This window comes from Talpa europaea (genome assembly GCF_964194135.1).
Source record: "Talpa europaea genome assembly, chromosome: 2".
NCBI lineage: Eukaryota > Metazoa > Chordata > Mammalia > Eulipotyphla > Talpidae > Talpa > Talpa europaea.
The window spans coordinates 15,887,263-15,907,496 of NC_140068.1; the positions used below are offsets into that span (position 1 = coordinate 15,887,263).

General features: G+C 37.9%; 1 protein-coding gene across 1 annotated transcript in view; it reads right to left on the reverse strand.

Moving 5' to 3' along the window:
• UTRN (utrophin) overlaps positions 1–20,234 on the reverse strand; it is a gene marked incomplete at both ends in the record, with an annotated part of 425,527 nt that overhangs the window by 228,669 nt on the left and 176,624 nt on the right. Inside the window, one exon of the mRNA XM_084229017.1 lies at positions 4,449–4,638. Coding sequence (XP_084085143.1) covers positions 4,449–4,638 — 190 coding nt within the window. The remainder of the gene's footprint in view (positions 1–4,448; positions 4,639–20,234) is intronic.

A 20,234-nucleotide genomic window follows, 5' to 3' on the forward strand; every position in this document is an offset into this window, starting at 1 on the left:
TGTGAATTATATGTGAATAAAGCTGCTTTTTGTGTGTGCGTGTGTGTTATAGTTCCTGTCTCTGAACCAGCAGGTAGAGCTTCCATGATTCAGGTATTTGCCCCCAAACACAAGGTGGGTATGGAGCTAGGTATAGGGGGAGGATATGAAACAAGCTAAACAATCACAGCCTGCACTTATGCACCAAAAGAACCAAAGTCAGGCTGAAAGAGAACACAGGAGTTGAGAATATACTACTTCCCCTAAAGCTTATTGTTAGAAAGCAAAACAGCCATCTACAAACCATCCTACAAAAGCAGCAGGACAGCAGGATTTTATCCAGGAGAGAATCAGAGCATCTCGATTAATTAGTGCTGCAATGTCAAGCTTATATTTTAAAATATCCTTTAAATGATACTATTCTAAAATAAAGGATTTAACAGAAGAAGCAATTTGGAAGTCAGCAATAGTTTTTTCATTCAAATGTTGGGAGAAAGTTTCTTTGCCCAGGACCTCCCCAGTGATGCAGCAGTTGAGCACAACGCTGTGAAGCTGTCCACGGCCTCTGCAGTGCCACTTTGATTCCCAGCCGGCCAGGGAGATTCCCACATGGAGAAGTGGCAGACCTCTCCTGTCTCACCCGCTGCTCCCCTCAGCAGTGTACTTCAGTCCTTCTGCCTGTTCTGCTCCCTGCTCTGTCTCTGGTGACTTCTCTTACCTTCCCGCGCCTCTGGCCTGTACCCCAGTGCTTGTATAAATAAATAAATCTTAAAAAAAAGAAAGTTTCTTTGCCCAATTCTCTCACCTGCATGTATAGCTCCATAGTAACAATGGCATATGAGGTATCTCTCTCCAGGATGCTGATATTCAAATGTCTCATTTCAACATAATCAGAATGGAAGGTACCATCACACCAAACTGCCTCCTAACCTGCATCTCTGCCCTGACACTTCTTTCCTGTATTCACAACCTCAGGCTCCATCCAATACCATCCGGCAATCTTGGTGTCTACCTCTCCTCCCTCCCTTAGTGTATGCCATACTTGCAGGTCATTATGTCTGTTCCCCTGCCACTGCCTTACTACTGGTCATTTTCACCTCTGCCCGGAAGGTTACAGGAGTATCCTGACTGAATGCTCTACTGTCAGTCTAGACCCATTCATATCCTGGACTCATATTGCCATCATCTAGGTTCTTATCAAATGCAAATTGCATTGCATCATTTCTCCCCATTGCCATCCATTTAAAATATAAAACACATCCCAGGTCATGCAAGCCCCTCAGTGATATGAACTGCGTAGCTCTCCAGCAGTTTCTCTCCCCAAAGGATTGGGTTATCTCTTATCATTCCTCTTCTACTGAGGAGTAAGACATAAATACATGAATCTAAATGATCATTCACCCTCTGTAGAAATGACACGTATCATAGTATATTCCGGGGAGTTGATCCTCACCTTCCATGTGCTTCCCAAATTATCCTTTACCAAAATTTACCCCAAATTCACCTTAAACTGAATACAGAATTAGGGTCATCTTCAGAAGGTCTCCGATGGCCCCAAATACACTTGTCAGAAGACATGAAATAAGGACACCGATGAAGGCCTTGTACACAGCCTGAAACACTCCCTCGCACCCAGGGCACATGTGTGCAAGGCCCTTACTCCATTTTTCATTGTGCATGAATAAACTGTCCATTACCAAGTCACCAAAAAGTGTATTTCTGCATATTCATTTTCTTCCACAAATATTTTCAAACAAATTAATTCAAACATAAGGAGAGTTGTTCATACAAAAAGCCCATAGGAAAATTAAAGTTCTGTTGCCTCAGAAATACTCAGCAAAAGGTACTGGGTTTCCACTAATCAAAAACCAACAGGGTATCGGAAATAAAACCATGGAATTCTTTTAAGCAGATGGAGTGAGTGTTTTCAAAGGGAGTAAAGAATCATACAAATCATCACGTGATGCATTCTAAACATAAGCAAATTCATGTGTTTATCTTTAGATACAGATTTTAAAGATCTCTTTTTCTTTAAAGATTTATTTATTTAAACAAGAATATACCAGAGGTGTGGGAGGGTGAGAGAATTCACCAGAGACGGAGCAGTGGGAGAGGCAGGAGAGGTCTGCCGCGCCATGTGGGTTTCTCCCTGGCTGGGCGGGAATCGAACCCGCACTGCAGAAGCTGCAGGTAGCTTCACAGCACAGCGCTCAACTTGCTGCACCACCAGGGAGGCCCCAGATTTTAATGATCTCTCAATAAATGAGCCACAACTGACAATTTTAACATTAAATTGTTTTTGAGAAGCACTTGCTATCCATGCTATCATGTGGCAATTTAGTCTGCAAACTTTCTCCATACTGGCGGAAGAAAGATAAGTAATCTCCTGCTTAGTTTTTTTTTTTTTTTAAAGATTTATTTATTTATGTATACAAGAACCGGGGTAGAGGCCAGAGGTGTGGGGGTGAGAGGATTCACTAGGGACAGCGTGGGGAACAGAACAGGCAGATTGACTGAAACACACTGCTGAGGGGAGCAGCGGGCAAGCCAGGAGAGATCTGCTGTGCCATGTGGGTATCTCCCTGGGTGGGGATTGAACTCGTGCTGCAGTGGTTGCGGATAGCTTCATAGGCAGCGTCTCAACTCTCCGCGCCGCCAGGGAGGCCCCTCCTGCTTAGTTATCTTTATCTAGAAATATTTTAAACATCTTCACAATTATTTCTTCCACTGTTTTAATATTCACTGACTATTGGGAAGCATTTGGTTATGGTAAGGAGACATCCCAAGATAAAATGTATTGCAAGACATGATTAAACTCTAAGACAGGCCTGTGCTGTGCTGTCAGACATCCTCGAGGTTCATTTCAAGTCTCCTTTGCTCACTGTCCACAAACTGTCACCTACTGAGATGCGCAGCCCAGATATCTGTGAGATCTATCACCATTACATAAATTAATTATCCATGAGCATTGACATCAACTTATCATTGGGTAAGTTTCAAAAAATAATATATCCTAGCTTCTATCCCCATTATAAGACTAAAATTGAGCTGATAGCTAAATATTTTATCAATTAACTTTTCTGGTGGACTCATGAGATTCAAGAGGATGAGACAAAGGACAGGTTTAACTTCAATACTTGTCTGATCACTCCCATTAGCAAGTCATAACTGCATAAGGCAAAGAATAATAAAAGGTAATACAAGTAAACAGATTTTTTTGTTAAATAAATCTTAAGAAATTAAGCAGAAGACACTCAATAGCCTTCATGCTTGGGAACAAGTTATAACTCTTAAATTTTTTAAAATAACTTTTTAGTGAAAACAATTTTGAATTTAGAGGTATATATGTAAAAATAAGAATAGTTTCAGAAAATTTCTCTATCCTTTATCTAGACCCACATAATTACAAAATTCTCCTTTGGATATTTCAAAGGGAAAATATTCCAAAGATCAAAAAGGTGATCAGGCCGAACATCATAATGAAATGAAGCTCGGAGGGGTGGAGTTGGGGGGCGGGCAATAGGATTTGAAATTACTTAGAATGTGCCCACAGAGCACTGTGTAGGCAACAATATGGAATAGAGATGCTTAGAGACCCTTAAGAGTGACTGAGAGAGGAGAAGACATGCATCAAATGTCAGTGGACCACATGCTCATGAGTGCATCAGAACCATCCAAATGTGTGAGAATGACATGGGCAAAGGAAGTACTCAAAATGGAAACTATGGCAGACAAGGAGATTTCGCCAAAGAAAAAGGTGGTCAACCAAATTCTAAGTCAGTAGGCCCATGGCTAGCAAGAATAGATTACTTACAAGCACACACACACACACACACACTCTCTCTCTCTCATTCTCTCTCTCTCTCTCTCTCTCTCTCTCTCTCTCTCTCTCTCTCTCTCTCTCTCAAGGTCCCTGAGGCAGTTGTTCTTGGGGCCCGAAAGAAAAGATTCAGACAGGCTTCATAAGATTCCTCATATATTTTCTAAAGAAAAAATTTGTATTATTTCATTTTGTGTAAAAGAAAAATTAACTCAGATTGCATATCAATCACAGTGATCAAGCTAAAGCTACAAAAATTATACCTTCAACCTTAATGCTTAGTTGTAAACTATGCTATAAAAGCTTTGTGCTTTTAAACTAAGTATTTATAATAAATAGGAAAGAAACAACCTCATACCAAGAGGAAACATCTCTACAACAGTGTTTAAAATGACAGAAAACAGAGTAGCGATGAGCCTGTAAGTCTAAATAAACACTTTTTCTGCCTTAAAACAAGGTGTTTTCCTTCTATTAAGTAAAAAGTATTTTACAGATCTCATTTCCAGAAACCAATTATTCACAGAGGAGCGTGGATATTTCAGATACAGAAAAGCTGACAACTTCCCCTTTTAATGGTAATAAATTTGCATGTAGATAGATCAAAAGAGCACAACTCAATAAAAACACTGATGTGATTTTGGGCACTTGCCTGCATCTGCTGGGTGAGCTCCCTGGCCAGGGGGGAGTCCTGGAGTGCATCCTCCCGCTGAGAGGCATCCGCCAGCACATTAACCGTGGCTTCAGCTTCTTGTATCCACTTTAGGAAGTTCTCCAGTTCCCTGCGGGAGGCCTGTACCGTCCTCAGCTCAGCCTCCAGGGCACTCTGTCTGTCAGCAATGCTGCAAAAACAGCATAACAGGCATGAACATCCCTCACAGTGTGACAGTCCACATCACACACGCCCTGCAGATACAATTAACAGCCAGCCCCAAAGGAACCCTTCGCTATTCAAGCACCGAACACAACTGAAGCTTTATTTATATGTGCATCTTGAAGGATCTTCAATGGAGGAGTCATGAATTGTGAGAAGAGGGACAGGAAGAGACACATGGACATGAACAAAATCATATCCACACCCTAAAGAATACAACTTGTATATAACTGTATACAACTTGTATACAATTACCAGGTATCCTTTATATGTTATTTCAGTAACTTAGTGTAATGACTGACACTCAAAACACAATGGCATTAAATACTTGTACAAGGACTGAATGAATTAGAAGAAAGATTATGAAAAATAATCGGCAGGCCTACTTTACATATTTTTAAGCAACTGAGATTGATACATATTGTTTTTCTGCTAATTTAATATGTGGAAAACATTGTATAATCAAGTTTACATAAATCCTTCATTAAATCTACACCAAAATTAAAAGGCTATCCTGAAGATGCAGGATTTAAGAGATACAACAGCTATAAATTACAATTTTAAAACAATGCACCTCAAAACTTCATAATAAGAAAACAAACTTATTTTAAAACATGGGTACCAACAATTTCACTCCTGGGTGCCAAAAATTTCACTATTTAAACCCTAGAGAACTGAAAATATATGCTTACACAAAGATGTTATTTGTTTATAGCATCATTGGTTATAATAGTCAGAAAAGTAGAATCAACACATATGTTCATCAACTGAGAGAATAACTGATAAACAAAATGTAGTACACCGGCACATGAAATATTATTTAGTTGTTAAAAAGGAATGAAGAATAGATTCATGCTACGGCATGATGTAACCTGGAAACATTTCACCAAGTGAAAGAAGCCAGTCCCAAAAGGATACATTATGTGATTCCATTTATAAGAAATACCCAAAAGAAGTCAATCCATAGAGAAAGTAGATTAGGTGTTGCTTAGGCTCGAAGACTGGACTAGAAGGTGACCAGAGACTGACTGCTAATGGATCCCAGGTATCTTTTGGGGACTGAGTGATAAAATATTCTGAAAATAGGAGTATGGTAAGAGTTGCAAAGCATGGTGAATAAACTAAAAATCACAAAGTTGTACACTTCAAAAGAATATTTTTTATAATGTATGAACTTTATCACAATTTTTAAATTCAGCATGTATAACAGTATCTCATTTATATATTTTTTCTGCCCATCCACTCTCCTACTGTTTACCATCCAGCCTCCTTTCTTTCTACCTGTATATATAGATAGAAGGTGAAATAGGTGGAATGTTAATATTAAAAGAGTTATTTCTGGACACTAGGATTTAAGGTGGTTTATTTTCCTATCTGCATTTTCCTGCATGTTTTTAAATTTACAACAAATATTTTTATACACTAATAAGCATATTCTCAAAATGGGTAAAAGATTTAAATAGACACATCATAGAAAATAGATGGATGGCAAGTAAGCACGTGTAAAGATGCTCAGTATCATTAATCATCAGAGAAATGTAAATTCAAGCCACACTGCTATGTCAATACAAATAAGAATGACTGTGAAAATGACTATACCAAGTGCTGATAAGACTGTAGAGTAACTGCAACTCCCATACATTGCAAGTAAGAGTCCAAAACAGTACAGCCATTTTGAAAAACAGTTTGGTCATTTTTTTTTATAAAGGTAGCCATGCACTTAATATAAAATTGTGCAATCATAATTCTAAGTATTTAAACACAAGAACTGAAAACATAGGTCCATGCAAAATCCACAGGCAAATGTCTAAAACAGCTTCATGTATAATAGCCAGATAAAGTGTGGTACATGCCCATAATGGAATACCATTTAGCAATAAAAATAAATTACTGATTCATGCAACAACATAGAAGAAATCTCAAATGCATTCTACTATGTGAGAGAAAACACAAAAGCTATATATTACAATTCCATTTATGACATTCTGTTATGTCATCAACCTCATCTCAGTATTTGCTTACTAAAAACCTTCTAACAGTGTTTGACTGCTTATCAGATTGCTAGCCTGCAACTCAAAGTCCTCCACAATCTACCATTAATTTTCTTTTCCAGTTTTATCCCCGAATTTTCTCCAATACCCTACTCAAGCTAAAGTGGTATGCTCCTTTTTTCTAGAATATTGTTAGTACCATGTCCACTTAAAAATTTTATAACCCCTTAAATGTTTTTACCATCTTCTCCACTACTTAAAATCTTACCCGTCTTGAAGGGTTAAGGACTACCTTCTATAGTACATCCCAGTCCAATTAGCTTCTCTGATTTCAAGTCATGAAAGGCCAGTACTTTTCTTAACACAGAAATTAATCAGATGCATCCTGGGAAAGTCTTTGGGTTGTGATCTTATCATTAAGATTTCTTGTCTGTCCACCTATTCTTTAAACCCACTACACACAGAAGTGGTCTTTTGTGTCTCTATGTTATTATTACACTACAGTAAGCATTTGTAGAATAATGGTTTTCTATTTATAATAGATTTTTATAATCATCTCCCAAACACTGTTTTTCCAGAAGCTACTGAGAGATGTCTTATACATAACTCAGTTTGTAAGCTAAGAAAGAAGCAGCTATGAGAAGCACAACAACAAGTGAACCAACACAGGGAGAAGCAAACAGGCTCTCATATTAATGGTGAAAGGAAATCTAATTAAAGAGGCTCATGAATCCAGATCATCATCCCCATTCCAACTGCCATGTTTTCTGGTCTTAACAAAACTAATAAAGGACACAATCTGATAAAACAAGCAAATAACCCAAGAGAGGATCAAAACAAAAACATGATATCCCAGAAATTAGGAGGCAAGCACAGAAAAATACCCAGGATGACAGCTATGCTGAAGACCTGGAAAGCATATCTCCAAAATAGATGTATCCATGAAAATATATTAGAAGTGATAAACTGCTTAAAGTGATTGAATGTATAGGAAATTATATTGTCAGGTCATTGGAAAAGGCAGGATGAATGACTAATAGGTGCAAAGAAACCTAAGCCTATTAAAACAAGACAATTATTAATTTCAGGTAAAACAAAATTACAGTAAACTCAGAGCTTAGCTCTCAATGATGTTTAGAGTGACATAATAAAGGCAACACTGAATATCTGCATATCTAAAAATGCAATGATCACATGTTAAAGTCACTGTGGAAAATAGCATGGCAATCCTAAATAATTAAATTATATTATCATGATCCAGCAATTTCACTTCTGGGTTGTATACAAAAGAACTGAAAGCAGGGTCTCAAAGAGATCTCTGTACACCCAAGTTCAAGCAGTATTATTCACAATAGCTGAAATTGGGAGGCAACAGAAGTGCCCATTTACAGATGAACATATTAAAAAATGCACATATACATACAGTGGAATATTATACAGCCTTGAAGAGGAAAGGAATTCTGAAATGAGCCAGTAACAAAAAGACACTGTATGATTCCATTTATATGAGGACTTAGAGTAGACAGAATCATAAAGACAGAAACTGGGCCTCCCCTGGTGGCACAGTGGTTGAGCACTAGGCTGCGAAGCTGCCCGCAGCCTCTGCAGCACCGGTTCTATACACGGCCACTGGCGAGGGTCCCACATGGCGCACAGACCTCTCCTGCCGCCCGCTGCTCCCCTCAGCAGTGTACTTCATCAGTCTGTCTGTTCTATTCCCTGCTCTGGCTCTGGTGATTTCTCTCACCTTCCTGCGCTTCTGACAGTACCCCGTGCTTAAATAAATAAATAAATAAATAATAAAAAAAGACAGAAACTATAATGATGGATGTCAGGAGTTGGTAGTGGGGGAGGACTCTAATGGACAGAGTTGCAGTTCTGCAAGATGAAGAATTATTGGGATGGGTGGTAGCAAGCGTTGCACAACAATGCACATCTTTTAATACCAATGAACATTCAAAAATGGTTATTATAGTAAATTCTATATTATGTGCATTTTACTACCAAAAAAAGTGGAAAAATGGGAGATTAGGAAGGGAAGAAAACAGTGGCATAAGAAAGCTACATCTTATATAATTTACCAGAACAGGATTAGAATAGATGATGTCTAATACTGATTAACTGAATATTTCCATGTTATTTAAAATATGGAAATGTATAAATAGCATAAAAAGCTGTAAGAAAAGCAAGTAGTGTCCCCTATGGCAGGGGACTGTGGCCAGTAGTGAGAGAAACACTATGTTTTGCTATAAACCTGTCAGTACTTTACTTTTTTGATATTCATATGCATATATTTCTTTAGTTTTTAAAAATTAGAAGTTACCCAGCAGAATTTGGGTGATTGCTGGTGGTTTTATCTCTCACCTTACCCTGCCCATGTTTTCAATTTTTGAAATAGCAACAGAAAAATATTAAAAATAACCAACCAATATCAATAATTATCAACCAATATTAAGACTGTGCCAAAATGACACTAGAAAGCAAAAACTTAAAAGGAGCAACATAAGCAGTTAATTATCTATGTTAAGAACACTCATAAATTTAGCCATTATGAAATCTAATAGTCAAAATCTAACATTTTATATAATCAGCATTCATTGTTTTTAAGAATATTCATATGTACATAATAGGTTATGTGGCAAACAGCTAATGCAGCTCAGCTCTTAACTCTGCAGAATGCCCAAAGTAGAGAAAAGGATGCCAATATCTAAGAACCCCAGGGGTGAAGTCAGAGGATTCCCTACCCAACAAACATAAAGGTCCAGATTAGCAAAGGAAGGGGGAAACCCAGCGCAATGTTGCCAAGGAGAAGTGAGCCAAGGGGATGGAGAACACCTGGCTTTTGACAGCATTCCATGGGGTCAGCGACACCAGCAGCAGCACACTTCAATGACAGAGGAACAGTCTGAACCCAGAAAAAATACCCTTTATTATAAAACTAACAAATTATATACTGGTCATCATTAGGAAAGGAAATTCTTCTTTATAAATAGTCACTTTATAAGAAATTGCCACAAAACATTTTTTAGATGATGCTAAGAGATGTTTACCACATTGTTTAGGAAAGCAGATGCGTGCAGCTTTAGATCAAGGCTGGCGAGGATCACCACTGCCTTTGGCAGCTGCCCATCTCCTCAAGCCTCATTGCCATCATTTCTAAACTCTGCTTGGCACACAAGGCTCCCCATGGTCTGAGTCTTGTTTATATCCCATGAATCATCTCACCACTCCAAGTTAATGCTTTATTTACCCACAAGAATGAACCAATTTGTAATCTTCAAAATGATCAATGTTTCTGTTCCATCCAGCGTTTTGCTTTGTATTTCTTGTACTCAAAATATCCTTTAAGGACATCTACCTTCACTAACTTCCCCCTTTCTACCTGGCTAATTTGTACTTACCCTCCAGAACTTAATGCACACACTGTCCAAACCAATGGTACCTCATCCCAAAGCATTCCATGATTTCCCTTACGATGCCTATTAGCATGCCATTGGTGCTTTAAAAATCAGCACCAACTTAATGGTATAAAGCAACACAACTGATCATCTCACAGCTCTACAGGTTACCTTCTGACAGTTCTCACTGGACTAAAGTCAACATGTCTGCAGGGCTGCATTCCTTTCTGGAGCCTGCAGGGGTGAAGGCTGCATTCCTTTCTGGAGCCTGCAGGGGTGAATCCCTTTCCTCCACTTTCTGAGCTTCTCAAGGTTATTCACATTCCTTCTGCTGTGGTCCCTTTATCTTCAAAGCCGGCAATATTGGGTTGGTCCTCATGTCACATCTCTCTGACCTACTCTTCTGCCTCTCTCCTCTGCTTTTTTAAGGACTTATGTGATGGAACTGAATCCACTTAGATAACCCATGAGAGTCTCCCTATCTTTGGGGCCTAGCTCATTGCATCTCCAATCCTGTTGAAAGAGGCTGTTTTCTGATTCGAAAGCTTTAGCTTGCAAATCATCAGTGCACTTGATACTCCCAGAGTCCACACACAGCAATTCAGCAAGTGCTTTTGAATAAACAAATACAAAAAATAGGAACAACATCTCCCTTCAGCAATATTTTAAGGAGAAAGTAAGTCATATATCAAGATATAGCAAATACTCAATATACATTTTTCCTAATCCTGGTTATAAATTTGTTTAAATTCTGGGAAACTAATTTTAATTATAGCATATAAATGTGCAGTTTAATAATGTGTACTGGGGAACTCTTTTAACTCACATATATTTGGTGTCCTGTTATTTTTATCATTAGTAGAATCAACTACAATGAGAATAATGTCCATGCTGAAAATTAAATTCCATTTATAGAAGGAAACTTGTCTTCATAGCATGATAAGCATACATTTCAAAAGCATACAACCATAGTACATAATATTTTACTATATAAATTTATATATAATTTATAGTCTGATTTTTAAAATTATAATAATTAACAAGAATTCTTGAGAAAACATAGCTCCCAGACATCAGTTCTCCGTATCGCCCATTTTACTCATTTTTAAAATTTAATTCCAAGGCTGCAGTGTGGACTATACAAGAATAATTTAATCATTTTTCAAGGAATTTTATATAATTTATCATAGTATCTTAGGACCAGAAATAGTCACTAAAATTAAAGGCCCAGGAATACATATAGGCTAGCAAGTTACATTTAATGCCAGTTGTATACTTCTCTCAGACAAAAGAGACTTATTTCCACCACTTCTGTCATTTACTGTTGTATGACTTAGGGTACATCGCTTCAAATATCCAATCCATCTTTTAAATGAGAAACTTGGACTTGATGAATAAAGGGCCCATTTCAGAATCTCCAGGGGCCCTCTGAAAATTACATAACCTATCACAGAAATTATAAAATCTGCTAGATGAGCTCTTCTATTCTTACCCTATCTCTGCTGTCTAATTCAGCTTCATTAAGAATTACTGCATGGAACTGAAATGTTACTGATGGGAATAGAAGAGTGGTATACACACAGCAAAAAGGCTGGGGAGCAGTAATAATCACCAAGATCCCGCCCAACACTGAACTTATACTAGTTTCTGATTCTCAGTGCAGAGTTTGCATCTATTCTTCTTGCTACATCTCAGAACAGTGGAAGTTCTGGAAAATGTGATGAGAGAATATAGGAAAAGGAACAGTATCCAGAAAAGATGATTTTAAGTTTAGGAAATTGTGGCAACTAGACAAAGGCAGAGAAGATTTTTTGTTAATCTTCTAAAATCTATAAATCAAAAAAAATTGATTGACTGAAAACTTAAAAGATACAACATTTGAAGTATAAAGGGTAGTTTTAGGACAAATAACATTTTCTAGTTCAAACAGAAGAAGGTACAGACTAAAAAAAATTCTTTCGTGCAAGAAATGGTACAGACTGAAAATATAAATAGTTTCTCACAAAAATTTAAGGATTCCATGGGTGACAGATTTATAAGTTTATATTAAAGGGAACTGGGATTTTTTAAATGTAAACTCTTAGCTTTAAAAGAGGTTGTGGTTATAAAAGCAACTATGATATGCTACAAAATAGCTTATAGTCATTTTGTAGCATAACAGCACATGGCCACCCACATAACTGACTTTTTTAAATGGTATTTAAAAGATGTTAAATATTACTTGATATTTTAAGCTACAAGATATACATTGTTTAGTCAAGTTTGCATGTATAGATAATTGGTCAAAAGAGTGTTTGAACACAAAGAGATATGCAATTTTTTTCAGGCTTTAATGGAAAAAATTATCTTAGGAAACCCACAGATAATGTGCTGCTAAATTTTGAAATAACTAAAGTTGACCTTTGCAGTTACATGAAATTTAAATATGTTTATCTCTTGTAAGCAGAAAATAGTGGCATCAGTAGTTTGAGTGGCATAGGAAAACTTAAAATGAAACAACTCTTTAAGCTTTTCAATGGACACCTTCACAAGGTAATTTCGCTCTTTTGTAAATAAAATAACATTTTTCTGAAAAAAAGTTCAGGGAAATGCAGTCTATTTAATGAAAAATTAGTCACTTCTGACATTCTCACAAACTAAGATCTTTTGGTGAAGAATACTTATAACACATAGATTGAACTATTCCCAACCTCTTAACAATTTGCTCCAAGGGAGTTACAGACACTCCCTTGGCTGCTAATGCCACACCATTAGCTCAGGAGAACGCCCAACCCATAAAATCTACCTACAACCTTGTAGAACCCAAATAATGGCTATCCCTGGGGCTGCCATTGCCAGTAAATATTCAAGACCACCGAGCTGTCTCCATAAGAGGATTTACCTCATCACACCCTACTGCCCTTTTAGCTAAGTTATTATCAAACATTTTGTTTTCATTAGCCAACCAACATGGGCTATACTACTCCCTGCCTTTTCAATCTGTCCCAATTCACCCACAAAACCATTCTCCCCTTAGACCATAACCCTATACTGCAATCAGCAGATTCCTCAAAACAATCCCTATACCTTGTCTTAAGTGTAGTGGTTTCCTAGAGCAATCAATCCTTCTGCAAACTTTTGTTTTCCATACCACCATCCTTTATATACCCTGACCCTTCCTTCTAAATCTGAATCCTCACTATGTTTATTGGTGTCCTCTAGTATTTATAAGTATTTTGCTTTGAAACATTGTCGATTATATAAGCATCCAAGATTGTCGTTGTCAGCCTGACTTCTTTGCTAGAAAAAAAAGTCTTTCCAGATTGCTGTAAACGGCTGCATTTCATCTTTCCTTATGGCTGAACAGGGCGCCATACCATGGATGGACCACAGCTTCTTGATCTAATTGTCCATGGATGGGCACTTAGGCTGTTTCCACCTACACCTCCACACTCCTACCTACACACTCTACCTACACACTCTTTCTACCTCCTACCTACACACTCTTTGTCTCTCTTCACAACAAACTTTTCTGAGATTCTTTCTACAAATTGTTTCTTCTTCATCACCTCATTATCTAGCTTCTACTCCCATCACTCCCTTAAAACTGTTCTTTTCAAAATCACCAGTAATCTCCAATCTATAGAATCCCATTTGTCATGTTTTCTGATTTCTCAGTAGGATATAAAATTCCCTCTTAGAAATACTCTCCTCTTGGGCCTCCCTGGTGGCACAAGGGGTTAGGCGCCACACTGTGAAGCAATCTGTAGCCTCTGCAGCACAAGTTTGATTCCTGGCCAGCCAGGGAGCAACCCACATGGTGCAGCAGACCTCCCCCGTCTCGCCCGCTGCTCCCCTCCGCAATGTGTTTCAGTCAGTCTGTCTGTTCTGTTCCCCACTCTGTCTCTAGTGAATCCTTTCACCCCATGCATCTCTGGCCTGTACCCTGGTTCTTGTATGCAAAAATAAATAAATCTTTAAAAGAAAAAGAGAAATACTCTCCTCTCTCCATTCTCTCTTTGAAGTATTCTCTTCCCACCACTTTGAACACCACAAATCTCAGGTTTCTTTCTACTTCTTCGGTAGGTGTTTAGGGTTCCCTTTCTTCTCTCCTGTTTAGTTCTAAGAAATAAGCCAAGCATCTTTTTCTTCTCTATCTTTACTCCTTCCCTAGTGATCCACACAGTTAACCTCCAATGTAAATGCTGAGAACTCCCAAATCCACATCTGAGAACACCCGAGTTCCAGATTCAGATATTCAATTGCTCACATGACCTATAACCAGGAGGCAAAACATCACCTTCAGTGAACATGTCAAGATACAATTCTTGATTTTTCTGTCCCCAACACTCCTACAACCTGCCCCAGGGAATTGTGCCACCACACATCAGTTTACATAGATTGCTTCCAATCCCTCACACCACATATGTAATCTAGCAAAACATATATTCTGTTCTCAGAATATATCTCAGAATCATCATCTTTCCACAACTGTTGTCACATAACCCAGGAAGCCCACCATTGCTCACCTAGACCACATCATTTACTTCAACATCCCTTCCCAATTATTCCCTTATATCCCTATAGTATTAGATAATGCCACTCCCTCTGCTTAACAATTCTAGTAGCTTTTCATTTTACTTAGAATATCTAAACTCTTTCCTGTGTCTTACATGACCTGGCTTCTGACTCCTCCTTCACCATATCTCAGACCTGTACCAATTATTTATACTATTTTAATCACATTCTATCCTCCTTCCTGCTTCATGACTTGTACATATGCTGTTCACTGTGGGAGTCTTTTTTTAAAAAAAAGATTTATTTATTTATGCATACAAGAACTGGGGTACAGGCCAGAGCTATAGGGGATAAGAGGATTCACCAGAGACAGAGTGGGGAACAGAACAGGCACACTGGCTGAAATACACTGCTGAGAGGAGCAGCAGGCAAGGAGAGGTCTGCTGTGCCATGTGGGTAGCTCCATGGCTGGGGATCAAACTTGTGCTACAGAGGCAGCAGATAGCTTCACAGATTGCATCTTAACCCTTGTGCCAGCAGGGAGGCCCTACTCTGGAAGTCTTTTCAGATGGTTCCTCGTAAGCTGAATCAGCTCAAATATCATTTCTTAACTTATGCTTTTTAAATTTATCCATGCTAAGTAAGATCCTCTTCTGTGATTCACCTTCTGAATTTCCTTTTCCTCCAATACAGTCACCTATAATTACATGTCATTTTCTTATTTACTATAAGGTTCTGTCTAGGAAAAGTTACCTGGAGGTAGTAATAGGGCATGTTTATGGTGGATCTTCAGGGCTGATTACAGAGCTTGACAAAAAGAAAGCTAGGGCCTCCCCAGTGGCACAGAGGGTTGAGCGCAGCGCTATGAAGCTGTCTGCAGTCTCTGCAGCGCGGGACCAATTCCCGGCCAGCCAAGGAGAAACCCACATGGTACGGCAGACTTCTCCTGTCTCACCCACTGCTCCCCTCAGCAGTGTTTTAGGTCTATCTGCCTGTTCCGCTCCCCGCTCTGTCTCTGGTGAATTCTCTCACCCTCCCGCACCTCTGACCTGTAACCCAGTTCTTGTATAAATAAATAAATCTTAAAAATAAGAAAAAAAATTCCTAAAAAAAGGAAGCTAAACATGTACTTAATTAATTAACTCACAAGAAAAAGAAGAAATGAAAGCAAAATCAAAGGCTAAGGGCCTTGAGTTTGTTGATATGGAATTATAAATACTGAGAAAATATTTACATGCTTGAGTTTAATATTTACAAAATGGAAACAGTAACATTCTTAGGCATTTACCACAAATATATTGTTGGTAATTTTTTTAAAGGCAATAAAATAATACCTGAGATATTAAAACAATATAACAGAAGAGGAAAATAGAGTCTATTTTTTACACATTTCTTCTTTGCCAGCTTCCTTCCCAGCTCAGAAGAGAAAACTAAAAATTAAATGCAAGCAATGAAAACAAAAGAAACAGGTTGAAAAATAAAGGTGACCTTCAGGGAAAGAAGTAAGCTTTTGAGAGGATAAATCAAGTTGACTGACCCAAATCTCTGAACCTCGCACCAGTGTGTAGACTGGAGGATAAAGCTGCCAGGACTTCTCACCTGTGTCATTGATTTGGGAGTGACAGCTGCTACAATATCCATTTGTACAGCACAAAGCTTGATCTGGTTGATGTCAAGCCAGACAACACAGTCCCAATATGAGTATTTTATATTGATCATTCTTAAAAGGAACTGACGAAGCTTAACAATGGATAAATGCTGAAGAAAAAATGTTTTATTTTTAATAATCTATAGGGACATGGACTAACCACTACTGCAAAAATCATAACAGAAATGATGGAAATTTCAAAATATGCAATAACAAAATTGGGAAAGCAATTAAAAGTAAATTCAAATTTTTGGAAATTAATCTGTTTTCATAACAGTCAAGACCTTCTTTAGTATATACAATATTTATGTAATTTCTTGGGAACTATGCACATTCCACATATTCAGCTGAACATTATTAATGTTAATTAACGTTAATTAGAAAGACAGTATCCTTTGAAAAGAAGAAAATAAAATTCTTTCACTAGATAGTCTGTATATATGCCCTCACATGAAATAAGTCTATCTTTTTTCAATACAACACCCTACATCTTTAGAATGGTTAGGCTTCTGCTTAGGCAGAAAACACTTAAATGCAATATAAATTTAGCAATGTGGTGATTTTACTAACTGCTATGACCTGTAGGTGTGTGCCCCCCCCCCAAAATTCCTATGTTGAAACCCTAATGTCCAATATGAAAGTATGAGGAGGTTGGCCTTTGGGAGGTGATCAGGTCCTGAGGATGGGGTTCTCATGAATGAGGTCAACATCCTTATAGAAGAGGTCCCAGAGAGCTCTCTCACCCCTTCCATTATGTGAGGATACAGAGAGAAGTCTGTAACCCAGAACCCAGAACAGGGCGCTTACTCCACCGTGATGGAGCCCTGATCTAGGACTCCCAGCCTCCTGAACTGGGGAAATACATTTCTGTTGCTTAAAGCTACCCAGTCTGTGTATTTTGTTAGAGTAGCCCAATGGACACTAACTTAGAAATTAATATATGTTTTTTAAAGATTTATTTATTTATGCATACAAGGGCTGGGATACAGGCCAGACCTCTGGGGTCTGGGGTGGTGGTGAGAGGATCCACCAGAGACACCAGGGAGCAGAACAGGCAGACTGACTAAAATACACTGCGGAGGGGAGTAGCAAGCAAGAAAGGAGAGGTCTGCTGTGCCATGTGGGTATCTCCCTCACTGGCTGGGGATTTAACTCATGCTGCAGAGGCTGCAGATAGCTTCAGAAGTGCTATGCTTAACCTCTTGCACCACTAGGGAGGCCCAGGAATTTGTATTTTCTAAGATGATTCATCTGGTAAAAAAAAACATGTAGGAGAGTTCTATTGCATTCAGTGTACTGATAATCAATTATCTTACCAGTGTAAGTAGAGACTATTCAAAATGACTTTAGATAAACAACTGATAACAACCAAATCTTCCACTAATTGAACCATAGGCAGTACTGTGAAACAGTCTGAAAAGCAATGGATTTTTGAGGAGAACAGTATATGAGCAGATGATGATGACTGGAGTAACATTTTGTTTGACACATATCATGTACAAGGAACTTGCATATCACAGCAATCCTATACATTAGATATGGTCTCTAATTTAGAGTCAAGAAAGTTGAGACTTAGTGAGTTGAAATAACTTGTTCAAGGTTCACACTGTTAAAAGCAGATAAAAGATTTTTATCAAGGATGATCAGAAGCCATAGCCAGTGAGTTTTCTCTTTTAACATGACACAGGCAAGCTATGGCTTCTGGGAGATAAGGGCAAAGAGAAAAATATATAGTAATTAGTGATTTTGGATATGCTTTATAGATATTCTTTATAGAATAAAGTCATTGTCTCATTACCTTTCAAATATTTTAGCACAAGCAACTATGTGTGCATTTGTATGTATATGTACACAAATATACATACACACATATACATACACATACACAAACACACACACAAAGGACTAAAAGAACGTTTCAGAACCAAATCAAGCATCTTAAATCTCACTACAATCCAAAAGTTACTATAAGTACATGCCAACTATCACTACTCAATTTATAGTTAAAAAAAAAACTTGTTAATTGTCATGAAGAGATATAAGGAACAAAATTCCCAGGCAGAGTTCTGGGTAAGATATGTCAGTTAGTTTAAAATGTATATAAAGACTTGTTGCTTACGGAATCCAAAATAGCAGAAGCCAGGTAAGAACTTTTTTACATTAGATCTATTGTTATAAAGGCATCTATGACATACCACCCCCAAATAGGGTCTGGGTGACGACCAAAAAACACATTAATATTTTGCAATTAGAAATAAGACCATTCTCAGTAAGTGGGGTAAAGCAAAGACTAGTCAATAGCCTCATGTCAATTCAAAGCTTTCGGTTTATCAAAGTGTACTGAATTCTGGCAGCATAGATAAACGGACTGTGGATGAAAAGCCAACTTACTTAGGCCAAATGTAATTCATATGAAACATTTCCTTACAAATGATATTAAACAGGGCCTCCTTGGTGGCACAAGGGGTTAAGCAATGCACTGTGAGGCAGTCCTCAGCTGGGGCAGCATGAATTTGATCCCTGGTCAGTCCGGGAGCAACCCACATATTGCAGCAGAACTCTCATGTTCTCACCCGCTGCTCCCCTCAGCAAAGTATTTCTGTCTCTGATGAATCCTCTCACCCCCCCCCATCCCTGGCCTGTACCCAAGCTCTTGTATGCATAAATAATTTTTTTAAAAAAAAACTGATATTAAACATATCACAAACTATGCCACAACCTCAGTGTTCTATGTGCAAGTGCAATAACCCCTCACCCCTGCAGAACTTGGCTGACAATGATGTAAACACAAAACAGTTGGGAGATAAGAGGAAAGGTGTGTGTGAGGCCTTCTAGTAGTTTGACGGCGGGCACAGTGCCCACGTCCTGCACTGACAACACTTAACAGCAGAGGCCCCCATATCTGTAATCAGTCTGGTTTCTAAATGCATCATAGGTAAGAAACAGTAAGTGGAGTCACAGACAGATCCCAGAGGCGTGTACACAGAGCTGCCACCAACATTAGCAGACAGTCTGCTAGCCACGATCCCATCTCTGTCTGAGCTGTGTGATCTTGGGTATTCCTTACATTCTTTGACTTCAATTTATTCATAGACATCACATTGGTGAAAATTCTGCCCGTCTCCTACAGCTGTTGTGAGGATTAATTGAAATAATGTATGTGAAGAGTCTGACAAGAAGAAGATACCCAATAAAACATACACACTAAAAAAGCACAAAACCTCAGAAGTATAGTAGTTAGAAAAAAATTACCAATTCTTCAGAATTCAAGAGTCTAGAGAGTATTATTATAATTTTGTAAAGAAAAATGTCATTTTAGCTATGCTATGTGACTTTGAACATGCCATTTTACATGCATGAGCCAGGCAGCACTGAATTAGAATTGGAAGTCTCAGCAGAAACAGTAAGTAGTTCTTTGTGACTGAGGGAAGTGGAAAAAATTCACTCTTTGTTATGTACAAAGCATAACTATAAAGTTCAGAAACAGATACATAACAAACCTACAGTATTAAAATTTCAGAGGGCAGAGATCTGAAATGGCTTCTTAGGGGGTTAATTAAAAAAAGACTGAGTAGGCCTTGTTTAGAAGAACTGTAAGGCTGCATGTAGCTATTAAAGCCTTTAATTTTATCTTCACAAAAATGATTGGCATTCAAAAAATGTTTAATATATGGTCATAAACTATGCTTAAGGCAAGAAAAGATCTATATACTCTAGAAAGATTCCCAATTAGAACAAATCAAAAAATTTATAATTTTTGGATAAACATACAAAAACTATAAAAGTTGGAAATAAAAATTGTAAACATCATTATGCTTGAATAAAGAAAATCCTCTTAATACACAAATACTCCCACCATCACTCATGAAGCCATCACCCACAGTTTTGTTGTATTCTCCCTTGTTTATAGATAACTAAATCTTGTCTGAATATTAATATATTTACCAATTTCCCAAAAATTACAGGAAAAAAATGGCATAAGGAAATCTACTTGTAACTAGCATAAAATTGGAACATTGTAGTTGTCTCA